Genomic DNA, 16536 nt, shown 5'->3' with positions numbered 1-16536 from the left:
ATGTGACCCCTGAGGAACAGATCTTCAAACGACCTTAAGAGTAAAAATAAATTGGTTGGAGGGGGGAATAAATAAATAAATAAATAGATAAAATTGAATTAAAATTTTAAAAACTGAGGACTAAGGGTATAAATCGGAGGTAGAGTGCATTCCAAGCATGCACAAGTGCCCTGGGTTTGACCCCCAGCACTGAAAAATTAATTAATTAATTATATAGTTAATTAATTGAAAATACGGTGTCATTAGAAAAAAATTCTTGTTTTAATTCCTGGTTGTTGTTGTTTTGGTTTTTTGAGATAGGGTCTTCCTATGTATTGCTGGTTGGCCTGGTACTTGCCATGTGACCCAGGCTGGCCTCAAACTTGAGCCAGTCTTCTTGTCTCAGTCTCCCAAATGCTAGGACTATATGCTGTACCACTATGCCTGCCTCTGACTGTTGAATATTTTTTGAAATAACTCAGTAGAATTCACTGCCTGCCTTATTTAGAAAAAAGATGGGACACTTGACTTTTTCCTCACAAATGAAGATCTTGCATTACAGTACCTCAAAATGATAAAGCACAAATATTAATTTATTCTATAAACAACAAAACAAAATTCATGAAATATATGACATTAAGCCAAAACTATATATACACCCTGGTACAAATGAAGTTCTAGGTTACTGATTTTAAAAATTTCGTCCAGGGGTGGGGGAGAGGGCTCAGTTGGCAAAGTGCCTACTGCACAAGCACAGTGGGATCACCAGCACCCACATAAAGTCCAGGCATGGTAATTGCATCATTACCCCAGCAATGGTGGGGGGACGGGAGAAGGAGGCAGCTCCCTAGAGTTCACTGGCCTTCCAGCCTGGAGGACTGGTGAGCTCCAGGTTCAGGAGGTCGTCTCAAAGAATGAGGTAGAAAGGACTGTGGCTTCCACACACACAACTTCATGGGCACACAAGTGCATGCACATCTGCACACACCCGTACACAGTGACATGAACACATACATACACCACACACCAAAAAAAGACAAGAAATGAATAAATACTTCCTAGGAGACAGGTATCTGAAAGAAAGAATCATGACGCCTTACTTCCTCAGCTTCCTCTAAAATGAAGAATACCAGATGTGAGGAGACATTGCATTTGCTGAATACTCTGCTCAAGGGAGCTGTACTTAGTACAAACTTTAGTGCACACCATTTTCTTGAAAACCACTTTAAAAGTCAAATGATCTATTCCCTGAAACAATCAGGTATCAATTTAGATAATCAGCTCATATTTTCACAGCTGTGCAAAAGTTAACTTCTCTTGCCATCATGGTAGTCAGAGACACAGAATTTTAATCTATAAAGCACAGTGTGTGGAACATTAAAATGAAAAGAAGGAATAATGTATGAAGACTGGCCTTAAATCTCAGTGTTCTCAAAAAAAAATTACTTTTCAGGGGCTGGAGAGATGGCTCAGTGGTTAAGAGCACTGACTACTCTTGCAGAGGACCCAGGTTCAATTCCCAGCACCCACATGGCGGCTACGCACTGTCCTTAACTCCAGTTCCAGGGGAATCCGAAACCCTCTTCTGACCTCCCCAGCATTGCAAGACACAGGTGCACGCACATACATGCAGGCAACACACTCATATACATAAAATAAAAATAATAAATAAAATATTTTTAAAAAATTACTTTTCATTGACAAACTACAAAGCAGGATTTTTGCAGAACAGTGAGTAAAGGGACTTACTTTATAACTGTTCCTTTGGTGCCCCCTGCTGTTGTGAGCATAACTCTCGTGGTTAAACTAACCCGAAGATCATCTTGGTCCAAACCCAATAATTCAGCACAGTACTCCAATGACGGCGTAGATTTATTCTTCAGATTGCAACCGCCTTAGTAAAAACATTTGTTATAATATTAGTAAACATGAGATAAACTATATTTTCAAGACACATTCTTTAAAATTTAAATTTAAAAAATTTTAAATTTCTGAACAGTGTGACAGAATCTTGTGCCATCCTGCCAGGGATACGAGTAACGCCCTGTCAGGCACATCTATGCTAACACTACATCAGTCTCAAAAAAGTGTCCACTGACCCTTCATGACTTTATTTAGGTATCTCTTTTTTTTCACTAATTGCAGGGTTTTTTAAAGGAATTATCTAGGCCAATAGAAAAAGAAAACAAATTTTATCTTAAAAGGGAAAGATTATGAAATAATGTGGAGTTTTCATGTCACTCACTTCTTTATTTTATGTGCATGGAAATTTTGTCTCGTGTAAATAAGTGCACCCATGTCATACAATGCCCATGAAGGCCAGAAGATGGTGTTGGATGCCCTAGAATTAGAGTTATGGGTGATTGTCAGCCACCATGTGGGTGCTGGGAACTGAAGCTGGGTCTTCTGCAAGAAGTCTGCTCTAATCCACTGAGCTCTTTCCAGTCAACACTCACTTTTTTTCTATTTTTATTGTTGTTATATTGCTTATTATATTACTATTATAATACCATATGTTTTTTAACATGGAATTTTTTAACATAGGCAGGTGTTTTATATATTTTTGTTAAGGTAAACATTTTTTATGACAGTGAGGAGCCTTACAAGTGTTTATTGGACAATGAACTTTATATTAAAATAATTACAAAAGTACTGACTTTTTGTTCAAGTGTCTAGGACATTCCGAAGTTGACTTCTTTAGAGAGAAGGAGGGGAAATCTCACTACCAATAGAAGGAAATCATTTGATTCTATGGGAAGAGTCACATGATAAATGATAATCAACATAACAAAACTTGGGCTATTGAAATAAAAGATGATCTAATTTTCTGCCTCACTCCATCCAATCTTCCCTGAATTCTGTTTACTTCCTCTACAACAGAAAGAAACTTGAGAAGAAAAGAGTGCAAACACATGCTGTTCCTCTTTGACCACTTGGCTGGATCTTCTACTATTAATGATATTCTGACATCTGCACACTACATCTCAGGGCAGTAACAGGCAGGAAAGAGCCACTTACCACCTCTAACATTTCCAACATGCATGTTAATTGTATGTTAAATCATTTTTAAGCACTACCTAGACTTTCCTCCGTCCTCCCTTTAGTGTAACAATGCTAAAGATGTATGTTGTACTATATTTTCAAAAGAAACTTTCCGGGGCTGGAGAGATGGCTCAGTGGTTAAGAACACTGACTGTTCTTGCAGAAGTCCCGGGTTCGAATCCCAGCACCCACATGGCAGCTAACAGCTACCTGTAACTCCAGTCCCAGGGGATCCGACAGCCTCTTCTGACCTCCGGGGGCATTGCATGACACGGATACACTTAACTACATGCAGGTGATACACATAAAATAAAAATAATAAATAAATTTTTTTTAAAACTTTCCAATTCTTTGAAAAAAAACTTTAAAATTGCTGGTGCAAATTAAAAGTACCTATTTTTGTTTGTTTCTTATTTCAAAGAGGAATAATCTGTATTTTTATTTTATTTATTCATTTATGGAATTTATAGAGATTGCTATCTGCCAAACACCAGTATTCAAAACATTTTGTAAATAATTAACTCATTTATTTCTCTGCACAGTGTGAGGTAGGACTATTACCCCTTTACAGTGAGAAAGCTGAGACATGGAATGGGCAAGGCAGACAGCACATGATGAAGCTATCTGACTCAAGAACAAACGCTTATCTTCTACTCTATGCTGTCTGACATTATTGACCAAACAGGACCACAGGCCATTAAATCTGAAAGTCACTGAAGACTGCCCTCTTTAGTTTGCTCATTCACAGATCACAAGGTTCAGCGGCCTGAAGACAATGAAAGACAATTATCACAAGGCCTGGGTTCGTCACACATGGGCATTATCATTTCATTAATAACCATGCACGGCATTGATACCAGCTCCACTTCTTCTACAGAATGGAGACATCTCCTAGCCCATTACTTCTATGATGCTTCAATTATGATTATGAAGGAGGAGCTGGAGAGATGGCTCAGTGGTTAAGAGCATTGGATGCTTCTGCAGAGGACCTGGGTTCAGGTCCCAGCACCCACATGGTGTTAACAACTATCTGTAACTCCAGTTTCAGGGGATCTGATGACCTCTTTTGACCTACAAGATCATTGTATAACATGGGTACCCTTACAGACATGCAGGCAAAACACTCATACACATAAAATAAAAATAAATAAATAAATATTATTTTAAAGAAAAAAACACGAGAGGGATGGCGGGAGGGAAGGGAAATGCTAGGAAAAGTACAGAGCTCTACTGCAGAGCTAATTTTGAGCTCCAGCATATTATTTCTCAAAAGGTCTATTTTTTCCCTTTCTGTGTGCCCCTTTCCTATATGCATACTATTACTAGGAATTGTACTTTTAAAGGACTTGTAAATTATTTCATTTTGTGACTGAAGAAACCTCAGAGAGCCTGGTCCTGATACCAAGCCCATGGTACTGACTGCTGGATTAAGTAGTGTTCCAAGTTCTTCTTAATTCATCCTTGGTGTCTGATTCCACCAAAATGTGTTAAACGCAGGGCTAGACAACCCTTTGCCCTGAAGGGCCAGACAGTGAATATCTTCATAGGGCATGCAGGCTCTTGGAGCTCAGCTCTGCCCCAGAAGCATGAACCCAGGCATAAACAATACATAGACAATGGGTGTGGCCTATACTCTATTTACATTTCATTTACAAAAACAGGTGACAAGCCAGATGTGCCAAGTCTGAATTCACAGATCAAATTTATGATTATACAAAAGTCTTAGTGTTTCTATAGAGACTGAAATACTGAAAGTTGAAAAGTTACTATCTTTGGGTATTCCAATACTCTTCAACTTCCACAGAATGAAATGTCATTTCTTTTCATCCTTCACTAAAACAATGATACGGGCTTTCGTTTATTTAATTACCCTAATTAACTCATTCAAGTTTAGATTCATGAATCAGAAAGTTTTAAAAATATATTATGGGTAATTATTCTGTTAATTATTAAAAGTATAATATTAGTTGGAAATTTTAACAAACTATAAACCTAGTAAGAACAACTACTGATTTGTTCAAAACAATAAAGCACCCTTCATCCACCAGAGTCACCATGCAATGCAGCACTTTCTAGAAATTTGTAGAAACTGCAACAAATCAGCACATCCATGATTGAATTTTCATATGGCTAGGAAATGACAAACATTATACCCAATTTTATTGATTAATTAAAAAGAATTAAAAACCTGAAGTGCTGCCAGCTTCCTCAAAATCAATGTTTCCAAGGTGTAGGACACCAGCTACAACTCGAAACAGATCAAGCTTTTCTTCATCATCCAAACCGATTTTTTTCATGGCTGTGCACATCCTAATAAAATCTCCATGGTCATCTAATAGAGGATCTTTTAAGGAACCTGCCTTAATGTACTATAAAACAAGAAGGTATCGATTAACTGGTATTTATGTTATTTAAATAAACTAAAACTACAACAGCAGGACTATTAATTCAACACATAACATGCAAAAATAAAATCTGTCAACAGAAAAATTTAAGCATTTGAATGCATTCAAAAACTGAATGGCTAAAGTGTACACAGAGCTTTCTGTTATTTCTTACCACTACATGTGAATCTACAATTATTTCAATTAAAACTTCAATTAAAACAATAGAATGAGATGTTTTCCAATTAAATTGCAATATTAACCAAAAATATTATGTCTAAGTTATTAGATAAATATAATCCAGTGGAAAGGAGGGAATATCTGGCTGAAATGAATGACCAGCTTCAGATCAGAAAGAATTTAAGTAGTAATGGATATGTTAATTCATTTGATTTTGTTATTCTATGACGTATGCAATGTGAAAATATTACATGATAATTCACTGTAGCTTACAAACATACACAATTTTGTCAATTAAAAATATGCAAAAATAGAACAGGTGAAAAATCACAATAAACATGTAAGTGTGACAACTGGAGCAGCACTAGGCTAACTGCTGACAATTACATGCATGTGTACACATACATCCTGGATGGGAGATTCCATTTTCATGGTCTGAGAAATATTCTTTCAACCTTTCTGTGTATGAAGTAAAGTGCAGTACTGAGCATTAGTCTAACTCTAGAGATTTGTGCAATGGCTTTCAAGAAAAAAAAGAATTTTCTTTTAATAGAGCTTGCATCTGAAATATTTGTTATAATGTCACAAACTCAAAGGAAAGAAGAAAGTTAAGCATACAAAAGCGAAAGGAGAGAACACGAAAAAGTAACTTCACACAGAAAAACTGACCTAGGAATTTTCCAGAACGAGACAATTTAAAACTAAAGATAAAGAACCTCCACATCAGAATTAACTGGCATTGAATAGGCTCCAGGAGACAGACATTTTCTTCTCCCAGTAAATAGCTGCTCTTCGGGTACCATTATGACTACCTTCTCAAGAGCATTTAAATGTCTTATTACTCATTACATTTCTGGAAAATGTCTAGAAATGAATTTCCATTTTATCCTATTCTTAAAAAGCAAAGGCAGCAATCACATGCAAAGCTTTTTTTAGAAAAACATTATCATGCAGAATTTTTAGTCTTGCAATTGAATGTTTGCATCATTTACATACTGTTTTCTAACCAAATGTTAGTTAACATATTTGTTTTATGGCAGACTAAAAATACTGCAGTCTCCTAAAAATTACACAGAGCTTAAGGCATTCAAATGGAATTAAGCAAAGGGTTTAATTAGTCAAAATGATCACCTCATCCTCCTGACAAAGAAGACATAAAAAGTGATTTAAACATATTAATCCATTGTTCACCTATACATATTATACATATACATATTCTCCTTCAATAATGTTAGCACAATTCCTGGTAAAGCATGCTGACTCCAAAATAAAAAGACAGCGCCCTCCCCCACTAGAGAACATGATACCCTGGAGTGTCAGCACTCGCTTTCTCTCTCTACTGTTTTCTATGCTTTTGGCTTTTATGCCTCTCCCTACAGGACAACTGCAGTGTCTAAGTTCTGATGATCTTAGTGGAAAGATTACAATTCATTAGGTGGTATCTTACAAAAAGTGTTATCAAGCCAAAGAAAAATAAAAACTATAATAAATATTAATGCTGTTTCTAAAAGTCTCAACCATGGCTGTAAAATAGTTTAGATAATTCAGGCATCTTAAAATAACATACAAAGTATCAAACAAGAATTAACTACTATTTCATCTGTTCAGAATTTGACATAATAGGAATTTTATTTGCTTTCTATTGTTTTATAAAAGTATTTTATATATAATTTATCATACCCAGCCTAAATAGAGTCAAAATACCTGACTAGAAAATATAGGAGCATTAAAAACTGGTAACAGTAAAAACTGAGTACTTTCAATAAAACAATGAAGGCAAGATTAACTAGCATCTGTAACTAACTCAGGTTTAGTTTTCCTAATTTAAGCCCCTTGTTTAGGATACAACGGACTACAACTCATTACTTCAATACTTCATGTTAAGATTTACAAAAACTGAAAATCTTTATTTAATGCTTTTAAAACAAAAGTTACATAATTATTAGAAATATGAGACTAACACATATAAAACTTTCCATAATAAATTCTAAAAATATGGTTTATACAGCAAAATTATAATATTTAAACATCCTTTCATAAGAGTGCTTATTTATTGTCTATTTCAAATCTTACTTCAGAAGACAATAAATTTTAAGAAGCATACAGCTATGGTTTGTATTGGAATATCCCGCTCAAAAGGTTCATCTGATGAAGACTTGGCTCCCCATGCAACAGTATTTAGAGGAAGGGCTTTGGGAAGTGATTGAGTCATGGGGGCTCTGATCTCCTCAACAGATTAATCCACTAATGGGCTCAAAGTTTGATGGGCTATAAGGAGGTAATGAAAATGTGGATGAACTAGTTCAGGGAATGTCCCTGTATCCCTGATACACTAGTTCAGGGAATGTCCCTGTATCCCTTTCTCCTCTCCCCTCTCTCTGCCTTCATCCACTTTCAGGTAACCATGAGATAAGCAGTTTGCCATGTGCTCTAAACTTTATGCTCTGGCTTTTCCAATGCCCCACAAACAATGGAGCCAACTGACCTTGGACTGAAATATGAAATCATGACCCAAATTAAATCTTCTCTACTTCAAGTTGATCTGCTCATGCATTTTGTCACATCAACAGAAAGCTTACTGGCACACACACCTAATTATGAATGAGTAGAATCAGAGTAAGTTTGCTAAAATAGGATGATTCTGAAGCAATTTCACACCACCAAAACTAGAAAAGGACCTAAGGAAAGCAGAGCATTCAGACCCGGAAAGAACCAAAACCTGCAGCGACACACAGAACGGAGGCTCACAGCACTACACTACAAGACAGTTGCATCATTACTTAACTTAAAAACATAAACTTAAAGCAAGAAAGCTTACTTGAGTTCCAAATAATAAACATATCCTTTAGCAGAATTTTTTTTAATATTTTATTTATTTTTTATTTTATTTTATGTGTATGTGTGTATTGCCTGCGTGTAGGTAAGTGCACCCGTGTCGTGCAATGCCTGTGGCGCAGCACTTTTTACATTAAATATTTTAATTTTTAAAAAATTCTACTATACCTCAGGGCTTTTGCGGTTCTGTAAAATCTGTTTATCAGTCTCTTTGTTAGCGAAGTATCTCGTGCAGCCTCGGTTTAAATACTAAGACAAATAAATTCACAGTACAATTAACACATAGGAAAAAGATACAGGAGAAAGGTCAACTCACCAAGTAGTATGAACCAAAATGAATTTCTAAACATGAGTTTTATTTAATCTCTCAATTAAAATCAGAAATTCTGTATTTATAAATATTCTACTCTTCCTAAGCAGAGATATTTTTTAAAAACCAAATATCTGAAAGTAGATTAAATAAAATTATCACGATTCAAACCAAAATTTCCTGTTTTCAAAGGGTAGCAACTTTATGTCCTTAGTTAAACATCTTTTTAAACTACAATGCATCACCTATGAATTACTGACAAAAGTGAAAAATCACCATTCTGCTACGTGGCATGTCAAAGAGGAATGCAATGTGGTATAGTACTTCCAATGATATTGTGAGTTCTCAATAATTAAACATTACTCTTGATTTCCCTAATATCTGATTTTTAACTCAGTTCTTCAAAACATGACTTTCAGATTTACTGACAGCTAACCATGACTGTAAATAAATTATATCACTTGCTCTGTGAATCAAATAATTTCTCATCTCAGAAATACTTGAAAGCTGGGGTATAGCTCAGTGCCTAAATTCCTGGCCAGCATAAGCAAAGCCTTGGGCTAGATTCCCAGCACAGCAAAAACAAACAAAAAGCCAAGTGTTTTCAAACTACACAACAAGGGAACCATCCCTATTCTAAAATGCTTTGTAATTTTGGAATATTTGAGGCTTTAGATTTCAGATCAGGGATGCTAACCTGGTAAAGTCTATGTAATATTCCACAATCCAAAAAGCTCTCAAATTTAATAATCATAATATACTGGTTTCCAAGAGAATCTGTTACATTTATGAGGGCATTGGGAAAGGCGCACATAGAGTGTAGGAGAGAAAAGTTGAGCATCCTGCTTTCTTTCCAATCACAATGACTACACTGAACCAATGGCAGGGATTACAAGATAAAGTTCAAGTACACAAGCCAAGGAAAAACATGATAGGAGATTTGAATGATCTGAGGGTAAATCAACACTTCAATTGTGCCACATTCCCCTCCATTGAAATTAAAAACTAAAATACAACAAATTAGGCAATGAGCTGTACAGTTTTTACTTCTATCCCTGAATCTTTTGAGGTAAAGAGGGGAAGAGATAATGCTGGCATGAGTTTTCAACTTACCATCTTAAAACAAACTCTGTACAGACACGTTAAAGGTGATTTAAAGGATTACAGAACTACTATAAATTTCTGATTACCTTTAAATTAATATGGTTTTAAGCAGCTATCCTTTTACCTTCTGAATGACACAGCTTCTTATACAGTGTTGTATAGGTTGAGGGTCACTTATCTGAACTACTTGAAAAAAGTGGTCCATATTTTGGAGTTGTTTAAATTGGGAATATTTGGATAAAGCTTCATTTTCAGTTGAGCATCCCAAATCAAAAACTATAAAGTCCTAGATTTTACAGTGTTTAAGATATGAGATTTTCATATTAGGGATGCTCAACCTGTATGAGAAACTCAGAAATAATCTCAACAAGATCTTGCCAGTAAAGCTATCATTCTAACACATTACATAGTTACATCTCAGGTATCCAGGAGGACTGATGATGCTTTAAAAATCCCTCTGGATACTGGATACCAAAATCTGCAGAGCCTTAAATCCCATACACAAAATGGCATAGGATTTTTATATGATCGGCATTTATACATCCTGCCATATACTTTAAATCACATGGAGATTCTTTACACTAATACAACATAAATGCTATGTAAAGGGATATTATGCTTCATTGTTGAAGTAATAAGGAATCTATATATGTTCAACTACAGATGTACTTTTTTCTCATCTGAAAAAATTATCAATTCATGGTTAATTAAAGCCAGAGATGTAAAATCTGCAGGTATGGAAAGTTTATTGTACTTCATTTAATGTATATGTACAAATACAACTAGATATCAAAATATAATAAAATAAGCCTTATAACTGAAGAGAAAACAATTTGCAAGTCCTGTATAAAATTTATTTTCTTCCAACCTACCCGAAAATTATCTGGGGAACTCAAATGAAGCTTTTCCCTAATGTCCTCTGAAGCTCCAGCACAGAGCCGGTAAAAGATATGGTAATTCCGCTCCTCTTTGCCTTGAACACAGATCCTGGATTTCTCTAGAAGATAATGAGAAACAAATCCTCCAACTACTGAACTCTAAAAGATAAAAGAGAAAACATGTTTTTGCATCTAAGGTCTTAAAATATAAAGTATAACAATGTTAAATTTATCTGTGTTTTGTTTTGGTGTTGGTTTGTGTTTTGTTTTTTTGTTTATGTTGTTTTGTGTTTTGTTTTGTGTGTTTTTTGTTTTGTTTTGGTTTGGTTTGGTTTGGTTTTTTGTTTTGTTTTGTGACAGGGTCTCCCAATAGCCCCAGCTGGCCTGGAACTCATTACATAGACCAGGTTGGCCTCAATCTTACAGAGCTCTGCCTGCCTCTGCCTCCTAAGTGCTGGGACTAAAGTTGTGCACCACCAAGCCTGGCTAAATTTATCTTTTCTAATAAACATTTATTCATCAAAGAAGTTATAATATTCACCAAATACCAGAAAAAAAGGATATCTGAAGTGTACACTTTGAATTTCTAGAGGCCATCCTTTATTTTAAACATCACCAAATTTCTACCCTGATCCTTCTTGGTTTTAAGTCTCTACAGAATCAGAGTGGGCTTTGCAGTGCACTGTAATGTCCACAACAGCCCATCATCTCTTACCAAAAGCTCAAATCCTCCCACAAGAACTGATGAGAGAAAAATACTACTTGCCCAGATTTAATGAGTATGGACCACAGAAATACATAGATATACAGATATAGTTATCACTACATATCACATTGCGCCCCATTAACATATAGAATAATGGCATGTCATCAAAACAACAAAGGAGTAAATGATGAGAAAAAAAGGCTAACTATAAAATTATATTCAATGCTGAAGTCAAATCCAATAGCTGAGTTTTAAACTGAAAAGAAATTTTGGATTGTAATGGTGACTCTGTGTGTGTGTGCATGTGTGTGTGTGTGTGTGTGTGTGTGTGTGTGTGTGTGTGTGTGTTTGTGTTCCTATTCTAAAATAACAAACAAATAAAAAAGCTGGACTTGGTGCTGTACACCTGTAATTCCAGCATTCAGGAGGCTAAGGCAGAAGGATCATGATATCCAAGCCAGCCTGAGTTGCATACTAAGTCTCTGTTTCAAAAAATTTTCAATTTAAATTTCAAAAGATAAGATAAAGTAATGAAGAAATGTAAAGGGATTTATTATAAGTTTAAGAACACATGTAAAGGTGGAAGCCAAGAACCAACTCCACAAAGTTGTTCACTGATCTCCCCACACACACTGTGACACACATGATGCCCCCCACAATAATAAAAGAAACTATAATAATAATAAAGTTTTTTAAAGAATCATACAAACTCCAATTCTAATACTTATATTTATCACAAACACGTCCCAAACATATCCCAAAAGTCGTTTTCATTTACCTTTTCATTGAAATGAATTTCTACAAATTTTCCAAATCTACTGCTATTATTGTTACGAACAGTCTTTGCATTTCCAAAGGCTTCTAAAAGCGGATTTGCTATTGAAAAAGAAAAGAAAATATTCCATTAAAAATTAGCATAAAAATTATAAACCAATATCTCCATAGAAAGACTGTTGGAAAATGCTGAAATAAATGTTTTAAAAGCATTAGCAGAGGCCCGGAATGCTCTGCTCCCACACTGGATCACTCTGACAAGTACACCTCTCACTACTCATCAAAGAAGCTACAGCAGATGGGGATTATTACAAAGTTCCACAACTGTCAAAATACAGAGAATAAGTGACTGTGAGATGCCTAGCCCCAAGTGACACATCTGTAATGCAACCTCTACACCTAAAGCTCAGGGAACATCATGGAAGAGGGGGTGGAAAGAATGTAAGGGCCAGAGGGAAAAACACCTGCTGCTACTTAATGCATTCCAAACATGACAGAGAAGTTATACCAATGAAATTTACACAGTATGGTGTCCTAAGAAGATTTTCATAATGACAAAACAAGTTGACATGTCAAGGTGGGTGGCAGAAATTTCATGTAGTCCCACCTCAAGATGAAGAGCTATAGGCATTCAGTGGATCCTGAATCAAGTTTTCTCCAGGAACTAGCTCCCTGAGAGATAATCGCAACTGGGCAGCCCTAAACACAGTTATACAGGAGCACCACTAGCTGTGGCATTGGTGGTATAGTGGTAAGCACAGCTGCCTTCCAGGGGCACCACTAAATGACCCCAGTGATACAGGCATGTATGCATGTATGTGTGTGCATGTGTATGTATTTATAAATGTGTGTGTATGCATATGTAATAATAACAGAGAAGAGGACAAAAAATTGTGAGGGAGTTGGAGGGGTAACATGGGAGGAGTTGGAGGGGAACTGGGAAGGATGTAAGTAACGCAAATACAATACTTATATACATATGAAACTCTCAAAACTTTTTTAAATTATTAAAAAGAGTTAGCAGAATAATTAATTCATGTCAAATTCTACAAGTCCAATGTTTACCTACTGTGATGACTGATATTGTCTGACAACTGGACAGGATGTAGAAATACCTAGGAAACCAGCCTCTGGGCATATCTGTCCTCACAGATTACCTAGATTATGTCAGCTTCTAGGTATGCCTCTGAGGAAATACCTAGATTAGGTTAACTGAAGTAGAAAGACCCACTTTAACTGTGGGTGGGACCACTCCATGAACTGGGGTCATGACATGCATAAAGAGAAGAGAGCAAGCTGAGCACTAGCACTCCTATCTCTTCTCGACCATAGGTGCGCTGTGACCAGCCTCCTTAAGCTCCTGCCAACCATTACCATGATGGACTGTACCCATAAACTGTGACCCAAGATTAATACTTCCTTCCCTGTGTTGCTTTGCACAGGTATTTGATCATAGAAACAAGAAAACTGGCAAATACCCCACTGTGTTCAGGTGCTACTCAAGTGCAGGAATGGAAGAGTTACTCAAGGTAAATAAAATGTCAATACTAAGGGGAAACTAGATTTTAAGAAATCACTAGGTTACAAATTTTACAATCTATCTCTAAAAATTGTTCCCTAAGAAGTTCAAGGTTTCCTCAAGTGCATCAGCTCTACAGAGTGCTTATCATACAGCTGGTAAGATAGTGATGGTTAACAATCTTGACTGCCAACTTGACAGTATTTAGAACACCTAGGAGACAAAATTCTGGGTGTGTCTATGAAGGAGTTTCAAGAGAGGTTCAGTGGAGGGAAGGCCCACTCTGAATGTGGAACCCTATGAGCTGGAGTCCTAGGCTGAATAAAAAAGAGAAAGCACCTGGTGTGGTCGCACACACCTTTAATCCCAGCACTTAGCAGGCAGAGGCAGAGGCAGAGGCAGGTGGGTCTCTATGAGACTGAGGTCAGTGTGGTCTACATAGTATCCAGACCACCTGGGGCTACAGAGAGACTCTATCTTAAAAAGAGAGAGAGAGAAAGAGAGAGAGAGAGAGAGAGAGAGAGAGAGAGAGAGAGAGAATGATACCAGCATACTAGAATTCAACTCTGTCTCCTGACTGAAGACATGACTAGCCACCTCACATTCGCACCATGCCTTCAAACCATGACAGAATGGACCCTCAACCATGACCTTTGTTGAGCATTTTGTCACAGCAATGAGAAAATAATTAATATATATAGCAAAGCTCTTGTGGCAAAATACAGATAAGAAATTGTTATTTGACTTACTTTTAAAAAATACTTTATTGAAACATTCACAGTTAAGCATTAAAAATATTTTTACATGATGCTCCAGTTCCACTGAAACTTAGCAAATTAAGTTTATAGAATTCCCTCACAGGCTTTCAGAAGTTTTTAAAATCTCTATAAACAAATGCAACATTTTATTTTATAAACACACACATGACTGGATACTATAATTCCTATATTTATCAGTCTCAATTATAGACATAGCATATTAACCTTAAATATTTGTAAACAACTTAATATTCGTCAACAATCAACATCATAAAAATTGCTTCCTAGTGTTCATTTTGAGAATATATCTTTCGCTTATTCTGCCCACAGCGGATGTCTAAACTAATCTCCAAACTTTTTTGTAGATCATTCTTCAGTCATTTCACTTTCCAAAACACAGTATTACAACAGAGAAATGTTAGCATAAATCCTTCGATTTTCAGATAGGCAAGAAAACAAAGGTCAGGGCAAACCAAGTCTCACAGGCAATGACTAGCAAGTGACCAAAAAATGAACTCAATTATAGGTCTCTCCAACCTCCTTACAGAGTCCACTAAATGATTTAAGTAAAAAATTTAAGATTTTTAATTTCATTTTAACTCTAAGTATATATGTGTAGGGGAGTATGTACGTGTGAGTGTGGGTGCCCTTGGAAGCCAGAAAAAGCTATCAGATACCCTGGAGCTGGAGTTACAGGCAGTTCTTTGCAACATGATATGGGTGTTGGGTACTGAACTTGGGTCTTCTGCAAGGGCACTATTCGTGCTTAACCACTGAGCCATCTCTCTAGCTCCCAATTTAAGTAAAATTTAACATAAATACAATATCCCCAAATAGGCTAAGAATCTGTTGATGAGAAAATTATAATTAAGTTGTTAATAATACACTCATTCCCAAATCAACAACCAAATTTCTATTAAGGATGGCATCAAATCATTCAACAGCCACCCAATCACACCTATAATTCTCCACCAAGGAGCTATAGAACATTTGGAAAAATACTTTCCAAATTTTTGCAACTATAAACCACATAGAACATTACCATGAAGGAAACTGAGCTTATATCCAATTCTCAAGTGAGTCTGCACTTCAAGTAAATAAACCAGAACACTAATCAGATCTTAGGTTAGCCCACAATTTGTTCTCTTCTATTTATTTAGTGACTGACTTAATTTACTTATTCAGTCTGCAAGTAGGACAGACTACCTAGTAAAGGGAAAATGAGGAAGCAGAGTTAGAAAAGCATAGACAGCTCAGTGACTGAGAAGACCATCGACATGACTAAAGGTTAAGGAATCAAGGAAACAAGACTCAAGATTAGAGCAGCTGGGATGGGAGCCACACCACACAGAGCACCAAGGTGACACCCATGGTGGTTTTGGAGCACTAAAGCAGTATGGTGTTAGTAAAAGAAATGCTGGGCTCCCAGTACTCGGGAGGCAGGGGCAGAGATCTCTGTGAGATAAAGGCCATCTTTCCAAAGGGACACAGTATAGGCAGCTCAAAGAATAAATTTATACACTCTTGGCCTCCAAGAGAACAGTGTTAAAATACCCCCCAGAAGAGTGCCTTAATGCCAAACAACTTTTTTCATCTTTCCTTCTTTATAGAAAAACAATGTCCAGAAAACAAACAGGAAGGTAAAGAGCTGCCTATATACCTTCCATCCACTCATTCATTGTTTATGCTATGCATCGGGCACTACTCTGGGGGCTTGAAATATAAGGGGAATCAATTCCTTGATGCTTGCATGGTGGGGTGCAGGAGAGACAACAGGTTAGTAGGTTAGCACGAAGGTAATATCTGAGGAAAGATTACAGGAGATTGGACAGTGTTGAATCCCTGGGAGAACACTGTAAACCACTGAAAGGATTCTTCTCAGTTAACCAGTAGTGCCCAACAGTAATAAATGAAAATTAACAATACCTTCAACAATTCTATCATCAATATCTTGACCCGTTCCATAAGATTCAGTCAGGTATCTATTTAAAATACAAGATCAATTTTTTAAAACTTGAATAACTATAATATTGGTTACAATACAATTATAAATTTAATATTTAATAC

At 36.3% G+C, this 16536-nt stretch overlaps 1 protein-coding gene across 5 annotated transcripts in view; it reads right to left on the bottom strand.

The window, feature by feature from the left end:
* The window catches only part of Myo6 (myosin VI), a 169189-nt gene that overhangs the window by 52242 nt on the left and 100411 nt on the right, over positions 1-16536 (bottom strand). For all 5 annotated transcript variants that reach the window (XM_029560601.1, XM_029560602.1, XM_029560603.1 and 2 more), the window contains exons 7-12: positions 16396-16451; positions 12197-12294; positions 10707-10871; positions 8589-8669; positions 5210-5390; positions 1729-1873 (exon numbers count right to left, since the gene is read on the bottom strand). In XM_029560601.1, the coding sequence (XP_029416461.1) occupies positions 1729-1873; positions 5210-5390; positions 8589-8669; positions 10707-10871; positions 12197-12294; positions 16396-16451 (726 nt within the window). The remainder of the gene's footprint in view (positions 1-1728; positions 1874-5209; positions 5391-8588; positions 8670-10706; positions 10872-12196; positions 12295-16395; positions 16452-16536) is intronic.

Source organism: Nannospalax galili, unplaced genomic scaffold, assembly GCF_000622305.1.
Source record: "Nannospalax galili isolate Female #2095 unplaced genomic scaffold, S.galili_v1.0 scaffold512, whole genome shotgun sequence".
Classification (NCBI taxonomy): domain Eukaryota; kingdom Metazoa; phylum Chordata; class Mammalia; order Rodentia; family Spalacidae; genus Nannospalax; species Nannospalax galili.
This window is presented reverse-complemented; position numbering and strand designations above follow the sequence as displayed.